The 18,621-nt window shown below is 47.7% G+C and overlaps 6 protein-coding genes across 6 annotated transcripts; 2 read left to right on the top strand and 4 right to left on the bottom strand.

The window, feature by feature from the left end:
- Window positions 1–118: 118 nt before the first annotated feature.
- NCS54_01375300 (Phosphotransferase) lies at window positions 119–738 on the bottom strand (the record flags this gene model as incomplete). Its single annotated transcript, XM_053158926.1, has 2 exons — window positions 119–542; window positions 593–738. The coding sequence occupies 2 exons, from the start codon at window positions 736–738 to the stop codon at window positions 119–121; spliced, it is 570 nt and encodes a 189-aa protein (XP_053014901.1).
- Window positions 739–792: 54 nt separating this feature from the next.
- NCS54_01375200 (Phosphotransferase) lies at window positions 793–1,131 on the bottom strand (the record flags this gene model as incomplete). Its single annotated transcript, XM_053158925.1, has 1 exon — window positions 793–1,131. One exon carries the CDS (start codon window positions 1,129–1,131, stop codon window positions 793–795), a length of 339 nt encoding a protein of 112 aa, XP_053014900.1.
- A 1,294-nt stretch (window positions 1,132–2,425) lies between these two features.
- On the bottom strand, window positions 2,426–3,824 carry NCS54_01375100 (Hypothetical protein; the record flags this gene model as incomplete). Its single annotated transcript, XM_053158924.1, has 4 exons — window positions 2,426–2,481; window positions 2,532–2,835; window positions 2,884–3,090; window positions 3,171–3,824. 4 exons carry the CDS (start codon window positions 3,822–3,824, stop codon window positions 2,426–2,428), a joined length of 1,221 nt encoding a protein of 406 aa, XP_053014899.1.
- A 1,934-nt stretch (window positions 3,825–5,758) lies between these two features.
- Window positions 5,759–7,435, bottom strand: NCS54_01375000 (Hypothetical protein; the record flags this gene model as incomplete). Its single annotated transcript, XM_053158923.1, has 5 exons — window positions 5,759–6,059; window positions 6,121–6,446; window positions 6,508–7,003; window positions 7,052–7,228; window positions 7,281–7,435. The coding sequence occupies 5 exons, from the start codon at window positions 7,433–7,435 to the stop codon at window positions 5,759–5,761; spliced, it is 1,455 nt and encodes a 484-aa protein (XP_053014898.1).
- A 3,234-nt stretch (window positions 7,436–10,669) lies between these two features.
- NCS54_01374900 (Hypothetical protein) lies at window positions 10,670–12,976 on the top strand (the record flags this gene model as incomplete). The annotated part of the gene is made up of 1 exon (XM_053158922.1): window positions 10,670–12,976. One exon carries the CDS (start codon window positions 10,670–10,672, stop codon window positions 12,974–12,976), a length of 2,307 nt encoding a protein of 768 aa, XP_053014897.1.
- A 4,342-nt stretch (window positions 12,977–17,318) lies between these two features.
- NCS54_01374800 (Hypothetical protein) lies at window positions 17,319–17,711 on the top strand (the record flags this gene model as incomplete). The annotated part of the gene is made up of 1 exon (XM_053158921.1): window positions 17,319–17,711. One exon carries the CDS (start codon window positions 17,319–17,321, stop codon window positions 17,709–17,711), a length of 393 nt encoding a protein of 130 aa, XP_053014896.1.
- Window positions 17,712–18,621: the final 910 nt, after the last annotated feature.

Raw genomic sequence — 18,621 nt, 5'->3', positions numbered from 1 at the left:
CATGTCAATAGTGTCATGGCAGAAAAAGCAATACACCAAGCGTAGACCAGCGTCTCGAGCAACAATTTCGAGACAAAGGGCCTACGATTGCATTAACTTAGGGACAAAATTGTCATGCCTAATTCTCAATGGCTGCCGCCAATGCAACGCCGGCTCCCAAGAGCGAGCTCTCCTTGGCGGGAACGAAACGAACCCTCCGACTCCTGTCAACTTGATCTCCGCTACCATCAGTTACGAGGTCATCCACCAACCGCTGGCACTTGTCTAAATAGCCGGGATAGCTCTCTATGACGCTGCCTGTAAATGCCACAATCGTCTGCTCAAGCTCGAGATCTGCCTTGCCTGTCCAGTAGGGGGCAACGGTTTGTTCCTCCAGGGCCTCTTGCCGAAGCTCCCACATTGCGTGAATTGATACTGCTACTATCGCTGCGGAGCGCTGGGAGATTACCCCGGCAAGAGAACGCAGAAACGAGCGGTCGGGTGTTGTCATTGTATGCGCTGAGCTTCCCGCAAGGGCCGTCTCGAACATGGTGAAGTCATTTCTGCTCTCACGTTAGTACCGTTCTTCAGTATATCACGGAGAGATACATACTCTTCTATCATGGATAGTACCTCAGTGCCCAGAGAATAGGGCTGTTGGAATGCTTTTGGGGTAGCACCGCCGAATAGACCCGTCGCCTCGATCGCGTCGACGAGAACCAGCCTTGCAATCTCCCCCAGATACATGCCGCTGACCATAGTCTCAAGCGGCTGGAACTCTGGCCTCGGAAGGTTGCTACTCAGCTTGGCATCTCATTGTGTCCTGGGCAAGATGCCGTGGCCAAACATGCTGAGTTCAGCGTTGACGATGACGCTGTGGGCCTCCTCCAGCCATCCCTCTGGTCTCTGGCCAAACTTGTCTTTGCTGATAAGGTGTGTAGGGAGATATCCCGCGACGTTGACTCCCGTGCCAAGTATCAGACCAAACCGTGTTGATGGGTGTGTGTAGGTTTGCGAGATGAGAGTCGCGCCGCTGTCGTTGAGGAGGATATGGACGTTTGCTGTGAGACCAGCACGGAGACAAGCCGCCTCGACCAAAGTGCCCAGGTCTTGGTCTGTCAGTCCGTCGGCTGCTCGAAATCCTTTACCCATGGGCTGAAGGCGTCCGCTTCGAAGGGAGGTTTGCCGGGGGGGCAGTTAGCGAGTGGTCTTGTCATCTCTGAGTATGCATCTGGGGTCATTATACTCGACAGGGAAGCTCCAGGTCAGTGCCAAGAGCAAAGAAATCATATCCTCTGTCTTCAAACCCTCCATGTTTCCTCGCACGGTTTCGACAATTCTAGCGGCCATCCAGTCAAAGAACGAAGTACCGATGAGATCTTTAACCTCTCTTCCCACTCGAAACGACTTCATCTCGGCGATTCGGGAATGCAGCTCTTCTGCATCTTCTTGTCGGCCGGTCAATTCTATTATAGCCACGCGAAAGGTCGAGCCCCCGAGGTCAAGAGCTACGTATCGACCTTTCTCCCGACCTGTTGCCAGTCTATCATTGTATGAAGGTAGCATGCAAGCGGTATCGCTCTGCAATCTCTCTCGGAACTGCATCTTCAAAGCGCGAGACATTGCCATCATGTTTTTGTGCGAGAATGGCTCGAGGAAGTCGGCATGCACCTCGAAGAGGTACGATTGCATGGGTGCCAGAGCGTCGCCGGGCTGGTCGCCACGCCCACCTACCAGCTTTGCATCGCCTCTGCCCTTGGTTGAGAGCAACGCTCGTAGGCCGTGCAAAAGACGAGGCGGGGACTGAGAATCGAAAAGCTGCATGGTAACTGGCAAATTCTGTGAACCAGACCAGAGAGTTGCTCAATCAAGGACATGTGGAGTAAAGCAGGCCAATGTTATAGTTGTAATTGGGATGCTTCCTTGTAACTGGAGCTCAACTGCATTATTCAGGTGTCAGTTTCACATTCCCAGCCTCGATTCCTCGCTCAGAAGAGCTTTGAGACAAGCCCAATTGTTGCGTCTGGTAGCGCCAATGTAACGTAACATTGCTGAGAGCTGCCGAAATTAAAGAATTGCCCCTCGGTTGACCCAAGTCCAAGCACGGCCACGTTCCATGTGGCGATAAGCCAGATGTCACTGGCGAGCGTCATAGAGGCACCTGGTTGCGCTATTACATTGACCTTTCTCTAGATGCGCCCCTGATTGAGGGTGATAAGGGGATGAGGAGCATTGTTCCATATTCCCCTCGAGGTACAGAGAACTTAGCTGGCTCACGGCATCATTCGGTCATGTTTCATCCGAATCGCACCACCCCGCTCGTGCCTTAATGAGCCCATTGTGATTAAACATAAGCTGGGGACAGCAAGAGGGTGCAATATATTCAATGATGGCATGGCATGGGACAACAGAGCCGAGATATCTTCGCCAATAAATACTCAAAATCTTATAATACGTCCTCCTTCCAACGCTGCTGAATGCTGCCTTTGTCATCCTCGGGAACTTAGGCAATATGACCCGTATGGCCCGTATAGCCCATTGACACTGAGCACCATGTTCATGTCCTTGCCGTGAAATATCTCCTGGGCAGTGCCAGAAGACGGCGTCGCCGGGCCTCATCCTGGGAATGGTAACGAAGCCTGCCGGACTGACGTGCGGGTGTTGGTTGGGCAGCAGCTCTTGGCCTGCGCCCATGGCAGCTCCGTGGAAAAAGGACGAGTTGGGATCCAGATCCCAACCTCCTGGAGTTGGCCTGACAAAGGGCCGCAGAAGTGTGTAGGCGGTTGAGGCTTTGAGGTCTGGAAGCACCCGGAGAGAGCCGTTAGCCGGGGCACAGTCGGATAGAGAAAGCCACCCCTGACAGAGTTAGTGACGCGAGTTGCTACCGTAGTCCCGGATATTCACCTGGTATGATCTAAACGCAGAGCAACCGCCTGGGCCATTGTACATGTCGACATTGGCGCCCAGGCGGGGACTCACGTTGAAGGCATCATGCTCCTCCCAGCGGCCTTGGAGGATTTCTGTGTAGCACATACGGTACTCTGGGTCCTCCCAGCGCTCGAGAGAGCCACCGTCAAGGTGAGGGCCCAGATTGAAGGACTTGTCACCAGGCTAAGTTGGTTAGCTGAGATACATGGAACTTGGATGAGGTTACTTGCAGTTCTCATTCTCAGGCGGTCACAGTAGGCTACCGCCTCTGACAACACAGCCTTGTCCTGGTCTGCCTTGCTCCACACGCAATTCAGGGCAGCCTGGGCCAGAAGCATGTTCTGGTGCGCCCTAGCCTCGAGCTGCGCCTTGCTCCAATAGAGCTCGTAAACCTGGATGTCATCCGTGGGGAAGCCTTTTGTAGAGGGATTCTTGCTGATGTAGCCCCGGACTGATTGTTTCCAATCCAGGGCCTGCTTCTCCGAGACCAATCCGCGGATAACGATGGTGCCACGCTCCTTGAGGAGAGCCTTTGACTTGTCGGGTAGTTGTCCACCGTTCTCAACAATGGAGCTGAATTCGACCTCGGGGATGATCGACGAGCTAAGCTCGTTAACGCTGGGGATTGTCTCCTTCTCCACGTGCTGGAGGAGGCGCACCCAGCTGTCCAGGATGGCCCGGCCGCTGTCTCCAATAAGCTGATTCTTGAGCTGGCCGAAGCGGTGGGGGAGCTCGATCTCGTTCTTGGAGAGCGAGGTGAAGGCATCACCGATTGAGCCTTCGGACCTGTTTCCGGGTGCCACGGACGCAAGGCCACGGCCCCGAAGTGGGAGAAGCCTTGGCCCTTGGCCCAGCGGGCGCACTGCTGCTCCCTGGCATAGGAACGACCTCCTCAACGAAGATGAGAATACAGACATGATGATGTGTTGAAACAAAAATAACGCTTACTGAAACGAGCCAAGTTATCTTGTGAGACAGGCCATGATTCTGTCCGCTAAATAAGTACTTGTCTTTCATTGTTCTTGGGCGAAGTTGTAAGGGTCACTGTCGCGGGGGTTTGGCCTCGGAACGGAGCTGCCAGAACAGGTTAGGCCACATTTAGCACCTCCACCCATGCCTCCTGATCCCTCAACGTAGCATGTAACAATGGTGTATACACGAAAACAAGAGGTGACTTGTAATCTCCTTAGTCTCTGCGCGGCCTGGCATGGTTACAACTTCCGCAATGAGCATGCTACATTGGCTCTTTGTAGAAATGGCCACCTCGATGATAGTCATAGTACTCTAGGGTCTATTTCTTTTGTACTAGTACCAGGAGACTCGGCTCAACAACGCACGCCACTACATCATTATGGCCTCACGTCTTTTCCAAGCTTACAACGGTGCCCTTGCCCGTAGACCTCTGCTTGTTCAGAGTGCCACCGCAGCTGTAAGCCGCTCCCCTCTCTCTCGAAACTCGTTAACATAGTCACTTGGCATAGTCCCTGTATGCTGTTGGCGATGTGATTGCCCAAGGAACGCCAGCAGGCATCGGCACGGATAAATCATGGAAATGGGACTGGCAACAGACGCTACGAGTGACGGCCATTGGTGGCCTCGCTTTGGGTCCGACCATGGCGCTCTGGCACGCCCTCCAAGACGTGGAGTGACTTTCAACCTGCTAATTATGGCTGCCCAGGTATCGATTTCTACAGCAAAGGATAAATCTGGCCTCGCATACCCGTAGCGTTGTAGCCAGAGTCCTCGCAGATCAAATTGTCTTTGCTCTAGTCTCCATTGTCGGGCTGTACTACATGACAGAGCTGCTGCAGCCCGACACAGGTACCATCCGAGAGAGGGTTCAAATAGCCCAGGAAAAGATTAAGACGTCTTTCACACATGTGCTTACAAGAAATTATACGCTCTGGCCAGGTAGGTTGGACTTGAAGAGGGCCATTCACGAACGCGGCTGACACAGTTTTGCCCCAGCGGTCTCATATCTCAACTTCTTCTACGTCCCCCTTGAATATCGGCTACTCGTTTCGAACACGGTCGCCATATTCTGGAGTGCATACCTATCCTTCTCGGTCAACAAGTCGGATGTGGAGGTAGAGGAACTGGCCCATGCCTGAGCGTTCTATGAGGGGTGGAGATAAAGACATATAGGCTATATACTTGATTCCGGAATCACGCCATCAAGCAAAGCAGAATTGCCTTGAGTCATATGCGAGATGAGTTTTAGCGTTACGCGGGATTGGGTTTATTGAAGTCCCAATGACGTGTTACGGGCTGTGTTCTTTGTTGCTATTGGTCCCCCTGGAGAGAAGACGACGATCAACAACTAGACGAATGTCGCGCTCTTGAACACAGGCCATGCCGTCCCTGTATGTGGCCTCTACTGTCCGAAGGTGAACATGGGGCCGACCTTGTGTTGGCAGATATTGTGTTGAGAGACTGTAGTCTTGAGAAGGTGGAAAGGGATAGTTCTCTTATTTCTCGTACGGAGGTTAGAGAAGTTAAATACCCTATGAGAGGCTTAACCTTTTGTGATGATGCAGCTAGGTATGATTCTTCTACTGCAGGCAGTAGAAGGTTAAAAAAGGCCACTGTGTTAGCATCGGAATATGATGCTATGATGTGTTGATAATGTGTTCTGTATTATAGTTGAAGCCTGGCCCTTGATGGGTTAATTGAGCTAGAAGATCATTCATTACCTACATATAGCTATTTAATATCGAAAAGCTTAACCCTTGTGTTCAACAATGACTATATCCAAAGATAAATCTCCCTTAAGTTACTACCTCAAAGCTGTGAGGGCACCGTGGTTGACTGCGGATATGGTCGTCAACACCACCCGGTGGAAATGACCGCCCTAGGACTTGATCTCCACCGCTGGCTTCTCGGCCTCCACACCGGCAGACACCTCCGGCTCTTGGTCCGACTCAACATCGCTATGTTCATGAACCATATAGTAGGCCACAGGGAAGACGAGTACCAAGCTTACAGGCAGAAGGACCCAGTTACTAATGAACAGGGCCATGTACGGCTTCTCGAGACTGTCGAGTCGGTACATGACGGCAGCGCCGGCAGACTGGAGGCCTTTGTACATGCCAGCAAAATAGGCTAGGCGACTGCTGGAATTCGTCAAAGCTCCCATAAGCCAGTACACATATCTGTGAATGAGATTGTAAGTCCGCTACTCGAAAAGAGGATCGGGCCTTCGAGTGAACTCACGTCTGCCAAACAGCATCGAAGAAACCATAGAACCAGTACAGGACGAAAGGCGCAGGGAATGCGTCGTCGGTCCAGTCGATGTGGGGAGTTTCTCCGCTCGCAACGGACTCGCGGGTGTAGGTTCTCTGGAAGGCGTATCCGCAACCCCAAGTCACCATGGTAGTTATAAAGAGGGCAGCGAGGCCACCCACGGATCGAGTGCGTCGCCGGAACTGCTTCAGGTCGAGCAGGATGCCGAATATGTAGGCGCCGATGATCTGCGATAGCCAGTACATCAGGTTATTCAATGACCGTGTGCGTATATTGAACCGTGCCAAATTCACGTCCTAGTTAAAACGAGCCGTCAGTTTACTATTCTCTCTTTCGGGGCTGCTGGCTCGAGCTTACGTTGAATTGATACGTGTAGAACCAGTTTGAGGCGAAAAAGAGGGGGAAAAGCAAGAGAATAGCCGGCTGAGAGTGGATAACCTTCCATACTCCAAGAAGTTCGCTCTTCCATGTGGGTTGTTGGGTAACGGCGATGGTCGATCCATCTGGACGGATGACACGGCGGGTCTTGCACAAGGCAATGGAGCTAAAGCAGCCAACAAGAGTCAAAGCCAGGAAGCCAATGTAGGTACCATCCCCAACCGAGCTCTGGGTCGACGAGATGTTCTGGATGAGAGGTACCAAACCTCCGATGACGGCACCAGCGTTGAAAATCGCCCAAAAGATGGCAATGTAGCGGCCCTTTTCACCCTCGGTTGCGTATGCCATCATAATGGCTCCCTGAGCCGTCCAGAGGAGGCCTGCACAGATTCCGAGAATGGCGCCAGCACTGATGACGAATGGTTCGTTCTGGTTATGGTTGTAGGAGAGAAATGAGCCGACATAAAGAGGATATCTGCTTAGATGGTCAGCATTGCAATATGTAGATGGACGGCAGCTGTACCCGATAGTTCCAACGAAAAGGGTCTTTTGAATACCCAAAAGGTTGCATACGGTGCCGCCAAAGAAGGCAGTCGTTGCAAAGGTCGAATAAAGGGCGACCGTGGCCTTGTTGGCAACATCCGCATTGACTTGACCTCCTCCTCCGAGGCCAGACAGGGCGTTGAACATGCCCGGACAACTAGAAGATAGTTAGTGGCTATGGTTGAGGATTAGTCAAAGAGGAAGCTCACAGAAAACAGGTGAAAGAAAGGAGCAGAATTTGTGTGGTAGGAGATGCGTAGTAAGGCAGCTTCCAACCGAAGAGATTCCAGCTGTGGTAGTGCCAGCTGCTCGGCAGCCCGGCACGACCGTCACCATTGTGCGAAGACTCTTCAAGGTCGCTCATCTCTAAGGTTCCGACAGATCGAGTGGGGGAAGAAAGGTTATTGGCTGCAGGTGTCTTGAAGTGCAGTCCCGAATGATGAACGAGTGGATGTGAAAGCTGGCAGTGGTTCAGAAAGATACATATACTTCCCAAACACCCTCCCCTGACTCTCTCACACGACTTGGGGAAATCTGGAGATATGGGGTCAAACGCGGGGGAGACCTGGCCACCATGACGATGGCGCCGGCTATCGAATGTCTCCTCCGTCATTGGCCGTTATCTGCGGGGAAATTGGAAACCTGGAGAAGCTAATCTTGCCCCAAGGTGAGCGAGCCGTCGAGCATGGCTGAAGGACCCACCCAACGTTACATGCTACCTTAGAGTTAGCGCTCGCTCTAACGGTATCTCCGAAGCGGGCGAGTGGGCTACTTAATTTAACTTGCCAGACACTCGTGACGATAACTATAACGTTACAAACCTAGACCTTGCTCTTTGCAAGGGTGAGATAGTAACGTATACGCTTGGCGTCTACCACCACGTCTAAAATGGGGTAATCACCGACAGGCAAGAGGAAGGTAGGCAATTTGCATAGCTCGATTGCCCACACCTTATTGCTTTGTAGTTTCAGGGCTTCGTTCGTAACGAAACCTCTCTTCTCTCCACGATCGCTGAGGCAACATACGAAATGGACCTCTTTATCCTCGTGCCGCTATGGAAGCTATAGAATCATCGTCAAGTCTGGTGTTTGACTGTCGTTTCCATGAAAAGGGTTATCGCAAACGATTCAAATCCCGACTTGTAGCGCAGGGTTTATGGCAGTTACCGTTAGACCTTGTGGATTTTGTGGCTACACTTTTCACCGCGATGTCCCGCCTTTTGTGTGTAATCTGCTGTATCCAAGTTTGTGAGATAAGGCAATATGGGCTAACTACGCAAAACACAAAAAATAACGAGTACAGCAACTCGGGGCGTTTCAGCCGTAATGCCATGCTAAAATACATCTAAGGAACAAAGCCAAAGAATAGCCAATCGTTATGCAAAACTCAAAGCAAGAAAAGCGAACAGCGTCCATGTATTGTAACACCGCTCGGCAATAAGAGTCAGCCGACAATGACAATGGCCACCATAATTCGTCGCTTCTTGGCTACAGCGTTCTACGACCAACTCAGCTTACGATCAAGCCTGTCGATTTTGCGGCCGACCTCGTCAATCTGAGCGGTGACTTGGCGATGATTTGCATCGACCTTCTGCTCCAGTTGGCCGATCACCTAGTCCATCTTGGCGCTGAGGGATCAGCTGAGCGCGTTCATTTGGACCGAGATGCTTTGCAACCTGACTTATCGGACATGGTGCCTCTCCAACTCATCTCTATGCTCACTCAACGCGGTCAGAGCAGAAACGCCGTCTTCTCCGCTGAAGAATGTCGGTGGGTTGGAGTAGGCCAGAAATGCCATATTTTCCAAATATTTAATTATGTGACATATTCGGCTTCCCTCACCTCGCGTCTTCCTCCTTAGTTGACAGGGCTATCTTTCAGTCTAGTCCAAGCCCAAGAGAGTCCGCGCCTACACTAACGGGAGTAGGCAACGTGAAGCCGCTTGAGATTATCAATAAGCTCCGAGTACGTCTGGTTGGGCTTGGTGGTGCCCTGTAAATACTCGCGCACGGCCGGGTTCGCTACCACTTCCCGGCAGACGGTGAGGGTGGGTACGTTGAACTGACCCTGACGCTTCATCTGGTGGACCAACTGGGGTGAGAGAATCACATCTCCCACATGTGCTGCTACTGTTGTCCACCTTTGGTTGGACGAGGTGCTAGTATGAAATGGGTAAACTGGCATGGGCAGTGGCTGGGATCCTGTTAAGGTGGGAGGCCTCGACGGCGACGGATATCATCTCGACCATCGAGCCGTTCAACGAACTGACAATCTCCGTAAAGTCCGAACGGTTGCCTACGGCCAGCTGGACAAGATGCCGGTCCAGAGAGGCTTTGAGAGCGAGCATCCACTTATCGATCTTATGGCTCAGTTAACCCATCAAGGGCCGGGCTTCAACTATAATAAAGAATACATTATTAACACATCATAGCATCATGACCCAATGCTAATATAGTGGCCTTTTTTTTTTAAAAAAACTCTCTGCTACCCGCAGTAGAAGTGGAAAGTCTTAACATTGACATGTAATAAGATAGAGAAGATTGGTGTGTTCATTGAGGTCGCAAGAATGCGAGTAGCAGCATCCTTATATAACTATTATATCGGCGGAGGACTGTTCAATGACCACAGCTCAACTCCCTAGTTTTAAAGAAATGTCAGCTTGAACAGGAGATATGAAACAAAAGCTTAGTTACTGCTTACCGGATTTACCGGATAAGATTAACATCTAACTATTCAAAGGAAGTCCAGCTTGGCCAGCAGGACTTTACGCATTTACACACGACCTGTGATTGGCTTAATTTGGCAGCGGAGCAAATTACCGCCTGCCATTGGTCTGTTCGGACTCGCGAAAAGAAGGCGAGCGGGATTTTACTATGAATAGAAATAAATCTGATGTTTTTGTTTGAGAGCGATCAAGATGCAGACACAGCCAATCAACATAGTCATAGATCTCCTTTCATACCCTGTTACCGCCGCATCAGATATTTGCTCGGCAGCGAAAATATCTGAGCGTCGCACGCAGGGGCCAGAGTTACATCTCATGTGTGATCCTAGTACATAGCCGGGCTGGCGTGCGTAGTTACTAATGTGGTGAAAGAGCCAAAAGCCGCGAAAACACTGTAACGGCATTAAATGTTGTTAACCCTATTCACTATGCGGTGCGTTTTTCCGGGCAGAATAAACTTACTCATAGTATTAATTATGCCTCGATTCAATGGCAATGATGAGCGAGCATAGGAGATACCTCCCTGTCACCTAGTACAGAGCCTTGTATTTGTGCATGCTGCAGAAAAAGGGGTAATGTGCTCTATAGGGACTTATGATGCGCATTGTACTCCCCCATCCGGTGCACACCCCTACAGGATTAGATGCTTTAGTGTAATTAACAGGCCTACCAACATTTTCGTGTTCTGTTGTTTTGAAGTCCGAGCCTCCGCTCCTGAATGCGAGCCGACCTATCAAATGGCTTGTCTTCCTGCTTAGCGTCACGCAAACAGACCAAGTCCAAGAGTTAAAAACATACAATTTCCGCTCTCGCTCGACCGTACTGTTCTCAACTCGAAAATTCTCCCTACCACACAGAACTCAAGACGGCTCTCATGGCCGGGTATCGAGCAGTTGGCAATCCCGAGGTGCTGGCACCCCACGAGCATGGCATAGGGCACACCATAAGTCGCCCCGCGGCCAACTCCATCGGACATAACGGTCAAGAGGCTACGAACAAAGAGTCAGGCCAGACTGGGCTGCTGGACAAGTCTGGTCAATGGAACTTGAACATCAACGAAATGCCATTAAGATCTCAAACAACATTCGTTGTCCCACCACGACAACAACGAAACCGACAATGGTGGCACAGAATCGGTCTGCCTGGAATGGTCATTCTCACTGTCGGCACGGGCGTCAGTCTGTTTTCCGTTGCGCTACTCATCTTCCTCTGGCAGGGAGCCGACGGGGCGAGGAGCCGTCATCATCGAGCCGAATTCTGGGATAACATTGTCTTTGACGATTGGTCCACGCGACTCGTCACCATCTGTTCCGCCGCTATTCGGGTGTCAATGGGTTTCCAGATCGGACTTGCAGCAGCGGCCATGGCGGCTGTCATCCTAGAAACTACCGGCAGTCGATTCTCTGACACGGCAATGCTGTCTATCCAGAGAGCTTCAAGTTCCAGCGCCGGCCCATCGGATCTTCTTCCTACCGCTTGGCGACACTGTCTTGCAGGCCGGTCCTCAGGCCTGCTTTACTTTGTTATCCTTGCATTGACGTTTGGCATTGCATTGATTTCGACCTTGACTTCGACCATCCTTCTCTTCGACTTTGGCCAAGACCAGATCGCAGCTCCCATAGCTACAGGCACCAAAGCTGTTGGGTTTGACACATCAGAGATCTTCCCTTTCAATGGCATCTCGTATTGGAAATCAAGACCAATGGCTCATTGGCGCTTTGCCGAGTCTCGTCCTAGTGAGATGGAAATAGCACTTCGCACTGAGAATGCTGTTGATACGGGTGACGTCTATCGGGCCATGCTTCCATTTGATAGCCCCCAAGACAGAACTACTCTCGAGTATTACCATGGGCCCGCTGTCGTCATAAATCAGCGAACTGCCTGTTTCGCACCAACCTTGGACAATGTGGAACTCGTTTACAAGTTAAATGATGGTTCTGCCATCGGTGGCTTGTATCTCAGCGCCACTGCTGCCGTCGAGAATCAGACTGACTTGATTGGAAGTGATGTGAGCAAGCTTGGACAATCAACCTGCAGAATTCACAACGGATGGAATAGCACAGACTCCTTTCTATTACCAATCTCTCTATGCAGCAGTGTATCGAATACTGTGCCCATAGAAAATGGTACTGAGAACCCACTCTCTGGTTGGGCTTATGGCTTCAATTCAGTTCTACTCGTCAGCTCAGGCTCAGTTTTGAACGGGATTGCTCCTACCAGCTATGAAAAGTCTCGAGAGTTAAGCCCACCGAAAATACCGAAAGAGTTAGACGACCTGACATTCCGCCAAGATGGACCTTGGACAGTGGCCTACACAGCCAAAGGGACCGAGGTATTCAATGCGACCATCTGCTACATCAGCCAGAACCTACCTCACAGGTACAATGTCACTATGACGGGGCGAGCTGTTCCCTCCGAACCAGAGTTCCTAGCTGATTGGTCAACCTTGATGGCCACAGAAAATGGCACAGGTATTCTGCAGCAGCTGGGCGTTGGGATCTCTCCTGATAATACGAGAGGACGCGGTATCTTAGACCTCCAAGTTCACTCTGGCCCGGACCTCTGGGCGAATCCGGATGATGGAAGACAGGTACAGACTGCATACTCTTTGCTTTGGTCTACACTCCTTGAATTTTCTGCCCTCGGGAGCTGGAGCTTTGCAGGAAGGATTATGAAAGACGAGTTCCTGACACAAATCATTTGGCCAACCCACCCCGAACATGCCGCCGTGTTTCAAAATATTCTCCATCTCACTGGCGATCCAGCGCAAGCGATACAAGCAGTTGTATTCCGCTTCTACCAGATGTTATACTACGACTGGCTGCCCAACTTTGAGCCTACTCGTCAAGTCACAACAATTCACGCCCAAGACGTGCTCATCCCGCAACAGTGGAGAGGTTTTGTCGTGGTTATGGCCATCATAGTTGCACACTTTATCGTGACTACTCTCGCGATGGCACTCTTTGCGCAGCGAACCGAATCATCTCTCTTGGGTAATGCTTGGCAGGCTGTCTCGCAAGTCGTTTCTCCTGATACCCAAGATATCATCCGAGCAGCGGGTAGCGAAGGTATGAAGGACAAGGATGTGGAGGCGCTGGCGAGATCAACAGGTCGAGATAAAGAAGTGATCGCTTTGTCGAGTGGTGTTGATAGTGGCAGGACGGAGTTGCGTGTACGTTAGATTTGGACAGAAGGACAAGGATCGGGTGGATTTGTCTTGTAGAATTCGGTGAAAAATCTAGTAACAGCCTATGAGCGTAGCTTCTTTGGACTTACTTCAACTTGGTCGTTTTGATCAATCTTTAGCAGAAGCGGAGGCCTTCAGGTAGTAGATATGCTAAGCTCGTTCGAAAATCCAGAGATCCCCTCATTCCCTCCAGGAGGCAGTCCAACAGTCTGAAAGTCCTAGAATTAGAGTTTAAAGTTCTAGATGAAGTCATTCAGAGATGTAAACCGGAGAAGAACTCTTATCTCAGAAATCAGATAACTGAGTTTAAGAATTATTCTTTACCCAGCATTGCTCCATAAGACAAATAATAATAGGTAAATAGCTCGGATATATGTCATATGCGCGTCGACGGGCTTAGATCGCTTATATAAGTTAAACTTAAAACTTAGTAATAAAAAAAGCAAAGAAGTAAACTAATAAAAAGGCTAGAACCTTATTATATTTAAAGTTAATATATATTAGCTAAAATTTAATAATTTACTAAGATATTATAAGCTTTTAGCTTAATTCATTTATTAAGCGCTAGGCTTTAATTATAATAAAAATATATTTTTAATATATTATAATATTATTTTTCTATAATAAAATAAATATTAATTATTACTTTGTAAAAGATAAAATTTTTATATAATATATAATTATTTAAATTTTATTATGTTAATATATTAAGGGTTATTAAAAACTAAATTAGAAAATTAAAAGTTTTTATTAAATTTAATATTTTAATTAAAACTATATTTCTTATAATATTAAAATACCTAAGGGCATTATAAAATCTTAATATTTTATATAATATATCAAATTATTATAATTTAAAAGGCTTAAAAATATAAAGCATAATAATTCTATTTTTATTAAAATTCTAAAAATAAAAATAAATTAAATAAAAAAAATTAATTATAAAAGAAATATAATAAAAAATTATATTATTAAAGGCTTTAAAAAATATCAAAGTCTTTAAGTTATTAAGTAATAAAAATAACTTAAGAAAGAAAAAAAAGACTTGAATTATAAAGACAAAAAGGTTTAAGTTATAGCTATTAAGGTAAGATAATAAGAGGATTATAGCGATGATTAAGTAGATTAGGGCTGAAATATAATATCTAGGCAAATTACTAAACTTTGGCTAGTACAAATCAACTTTGAACACCATGCTAAGCACATACAATACCCCACAACGCAGCACTCTCAGCCAGGCTGTCAGCTCGCTAGAGATTTGGGCATGATCCCCTATACAGGGAGGAACTCAGAGGTCACATACGTGCCCGGCAAGCCTACTTATATAGGCTTCAAGGTATCGGCTATGGCCCAGTTAGGTATCTTTTTACGGTGGATTTGGCACCAACCCGGCGTGAGATGTGGTCCTGTTGGTATTGAACGCCCTGCAGGAAGAAGAACGGTAGCTCAAAGAGAGAGAGGCGGCAGAGGAAGAAGCAGGGGGAAGTTAGGGAGGCTGATAAGGTCGAGGAAGTTATACACGTCCTCACAGACGATGGGGATAAGGTCATTGCGTTGAACTCGACTCAGAGCATCGTTATTGCCCTCATGAACCTACTACCACAATGACATATCACGTCTTTGTGGGTTTAACCTTTCATGATAATGCAGCTAGATATGAGTCTTCGACTGCAGACAGCAGAAGGTTAAAAAAAAAAGGCCACTGTGTTACCATTGTGTCACGATGCTATGATGTGTTGATAATGTGTTCTTTATTATAGTTGAAGCCCAGCCCTTGATGGGTTAACTGAGCCAGAAGATCGTTGCTGCTTTAGTAGAACAACATCCACGCGTATCTGGGTCAATTGCTTCTCGCTACCCTTCTCCAATTCCGCGTTGTTGTCTAGAGTGGTAAGGCAGCTCAATGGTATATTAGTGAAGTTAGGCCATAACCACCCAAGGTCAAATAGTGACCTGCCTGATGACTCTATTAGTTCCTGATCTTCTTTCTCTGGCTCTTTCCGCCCGCCTTCTTCCTGTTGAGTCTCCACATGTGCGAAGCTGCCGGCCGTAGCGACCTAGTGTAAGCTGTTAAACCCTTGAGCGGGGTTCCTAACAGCCTTCCTGAGCGGTGACATTCTCAAACCCAAACGGCCGTTATTCCGCTGCCGGCATTGCCGGTTTCTCCCAAAAGCTGTGGAGGGTACATTAATTGATGAGATATTGAAGTTCTTGCCAAAACTAAAACAAGAAGTGCTGGATCCCTTGGCTCAGGAAATGCAGTCCAGGTCTGCTAGATGCCTCAGGTCTTTATGCATCTGGAATTTTTATTTTTACGCCGCACGTGCCTAGCCGATCATTTACGACGCAGGGTAAGAAAGAACCGGTTCCCCCATTTGTCAACTCTGCGCTTACGCGTCCATGAAGAGCATGTGAGCTGTCAATGTTCCGGCCTTGGGCCTAGGTGGGCTGCCACCCTCGCATCACGTTTCTCTCTGAGCTTAGCTCTCGGCAGCTCAGGACCGGGTGTGTCAACCAACATCCCTGTTGCTAGGAAGCTAGATATCGAGACTCTAGATTCAGGACTCAGTTGAAGGCGGTAGACAGGTTATCAAATGTCAAGATCTCAAGACCGGGACATTATATTATTACAGGTCTAGTTAGCGTAGAAATGGATTTTATACAATCCCTTCCCTTTTTATTATCAATGAAATTGTTCTGCCTGTCCATCATACGGTGTAATACCTTATGTTAGCATACTTAACTGCGTTTAGTTCTGTGTAGTTGCTCTCTTCCTAAATATGAGCAAGAACTGTTCAACCGCTCAATATATAAAGTTCATGATGGTCGGTTACCCCAGATTAAGCTCGTCGGCCGACCCATGTGAATTCTGGTGCCCTTTTCTGTCCCATCCAAAAGAGTTTGTCGGTTAGCAACCGATGATTCATCTTGCCTCAGGCGGTGTTCTAGATTTCATGAGTAGTTCACTAGCACACATATAAAAATAGATGCTACGGAATGGGCATCTTCCGAAGTAGGATGATCCAAAATTGACGAAAAACGTGTTGCTGAAAAATCTGAAGGTGGAAATTAGAAACCCTAAAGCCTCGGGAATGCGGGTTCCGGGCTCTTGGCCACTGGTGCTTTTTGAGTTACAAGTCCGTGATTTGGCGTCCAATTCAGCCTTGGCCTAGAGTCTCCTGTGCGCAGCAGGCACAACTCGGATAATCGGCGAGCTACCGGCTAGACGGGTGACGTTGAGCTCATCGATCCGTCAGGATTGAGCAGTCACTTGAGGCAATCTGAAGCGAATGCAAAGACAAGACGAGCTAGGCTATGCCCTAGGAGTCCGGCGTATCGCCACAGAGTTTTAATAATCCTTAGGACATATGGCCCGAGATCTGTACTGATAAGTATATGTCTACATGATCCTCCGGGTGTTGCTTTCAGAAAGCTAAAACATGTATGTAGAGCACGAGCAGCGGTAAATAGCTTCTATCATAGAAATTAGGGATATAGAAGGAACAAGTGTAGATGAATATTCTCGCCATTTTGACGAGGTATTCACAGGTAGGGAGCTGAAGGGGGGAGTTTAGCGTTGGCCGCAGCAGGCAGTGATACAGCTACACCTTCTCGGAGAGAGAGTCTCCCCGTCCCGTCGGTACCTCGCCACACCCATACACCCACCCCGATCTTGGACCACGCATCCAACGGGGCTACGAAACTCAAACATCGCATCCATGTCGAGACATATCCTCTCCGTTTTAGCTTCACAACCTGGTAGACGATCCTACCATCTGCTCACTTTCCCAAATATCTAAATTTAACATCGAAAGCCACTCTTTCTTCCTACTTTCGTCCATCATCTGCCCGGGGTCGCCATCTCCAATCGGTCGATTGCGTTGCTCCGAGCCTGAAAATGTACGTATCGGGGTTCAACTAATTCACCGCTGGGGAGTTTGTTCTTGAGAAGGGTGGCATATGCTGGTCTTTGTTCAATGGGCGAGAGGCAGTGAGCTGTTGAGGGGGCTGGCTTCTGCACTATTGAATACGAGTTTGAATCTGAGTGTGAGTGATATGATCCCAACCTCAATTCGAGACGGAAACTGTGAACCCGGTTTGAGGAGAGAATTAAGTTTCTACGAGGACAGCCAGCTTGAATGCCATCACAGTAGCAAGCTACAATTGGTATAAAATTCCCTTTATCCTCCACTCAGTTCACTTCTCATCATTCTCAAATCAGGCTTTAGGGCAACACCTCAGGTCTTCTTTCTTCTCCATTTCCAAGAAAACAATCAAACCATCCCCCCTCCTCATCAACGCACCTGCACGGGTAAAGTGCACACCAGTCCCCAACATGCTTCTTAAACACCTCATATTCTCCATCGTTCTGGGCGCCATTGCCGTAGCCGCCCTCCCACAGCCCGAGTCCCAGGAATGGGGCCTCGAGGTGAGAGACAACGAGGAGCAGATGAACAACAATCACAACCACCATCAAAAGAACTGTCCCGACGGCCAGTTCAGGAAGGGAGACCGCTGCGTCTGCCCTGATGGCCAGTTCAAGAAGGGAAACCACTGCTTCTGCCCCGACGATCAGATCAAGATGGGGAACCGCTGCTTCTGCCCTGATGGGCAGTTCAAGAAGGGAAACCGCTGTGTCTGTCCTGACCGCGAAGTGAGGCAGGGAAACCGTTGCAAGTGTCCTAAGAATGAGTACCGCGATCACAATGGGAATTGTAGGGGTGGCTAGTGCTAGGAGCGGGTGACCCGATATGAGCAGTAGGTGCTGGTCGGTGACGGTGACGGTGGTGTCTCGATTGGCTCTAAGGGGTCAAGAAATTGGCTGTTTTGATTGTTTCCTTGTTCTTACTTGCGCAAGCCCATCTCCGATTAAATCGCATACGCTCTTTGGGCCGCAATATCTTGGAATTAGTATAGGATAAGATTGAATAGCAATGACAGAATACGCAAGGTGGAACATAATCCTAGTTTAGAATGGTGATTTCATAAGCTGCGTGATAAATTGCTCTATTTGAGTTATTGACTTAGGCATAACTAATGTGTTAGAGATTACAAGTGTGAGGCGACCAAGTCGGTGGCAAGGTATAGATAAAGAAGGAATATATTATTGCAAAGTAGGGAATATCCTTATAGATAGCTTTAATTTATATATAGTCGGTATTATTCCTCTTAAGATAATTTCTTTAATTCTTTTATTAAGCTATAATATAGCTCTCTTAATTAAGCTTAGTTTATTTATTAAATAAAAAATTACTAAGCTAAATAAAAGAGGTAAATAATTACTTTTAAAGCTCTTATATAAAATTTGATTTAATAAATTTTTTAATATATAAATTTTACCTTGGTACTATTAATATTTCTTATAAATAATTTTTTTTATATCATGTATTTTTTAATTAAATTTACAAGTTTTTATAAATCTTTTTTAAAAATTTATAATATTAATATTTTTAGTAAAAATGATTTTATATTTTTTTAATTTTATAATATCTATAATAATTTATATATTTATATTTAAATAAATACCTAAAATATTTAATATATAAATTAATTAAATATTAACAAAGGTTTTTATTTAATATTAATTTACATAGTTTTAGTTATTATATTATTGCTATAATATAGACTGTAACGGTGCA

Source organism: Fusarium falciforme, chromosome 11 (assembly GCF_026873545.1).
Source record: "Fusarium falciforme chromosome 11, complete sequence".
Classification (NCBI taxonomy): domain Eukaryota; kingdom Fungi; phylum Ascomycota; class Sordariomycetes; order Hypocreales; family Nectriaceae; genus Fusarium; species Fusarium falciforme.
The sequence above is the reverse complement of the archived record's forward strand: the minus strand, read 5'-3'. Positions and strand labels throughout refer to the sequence as shown.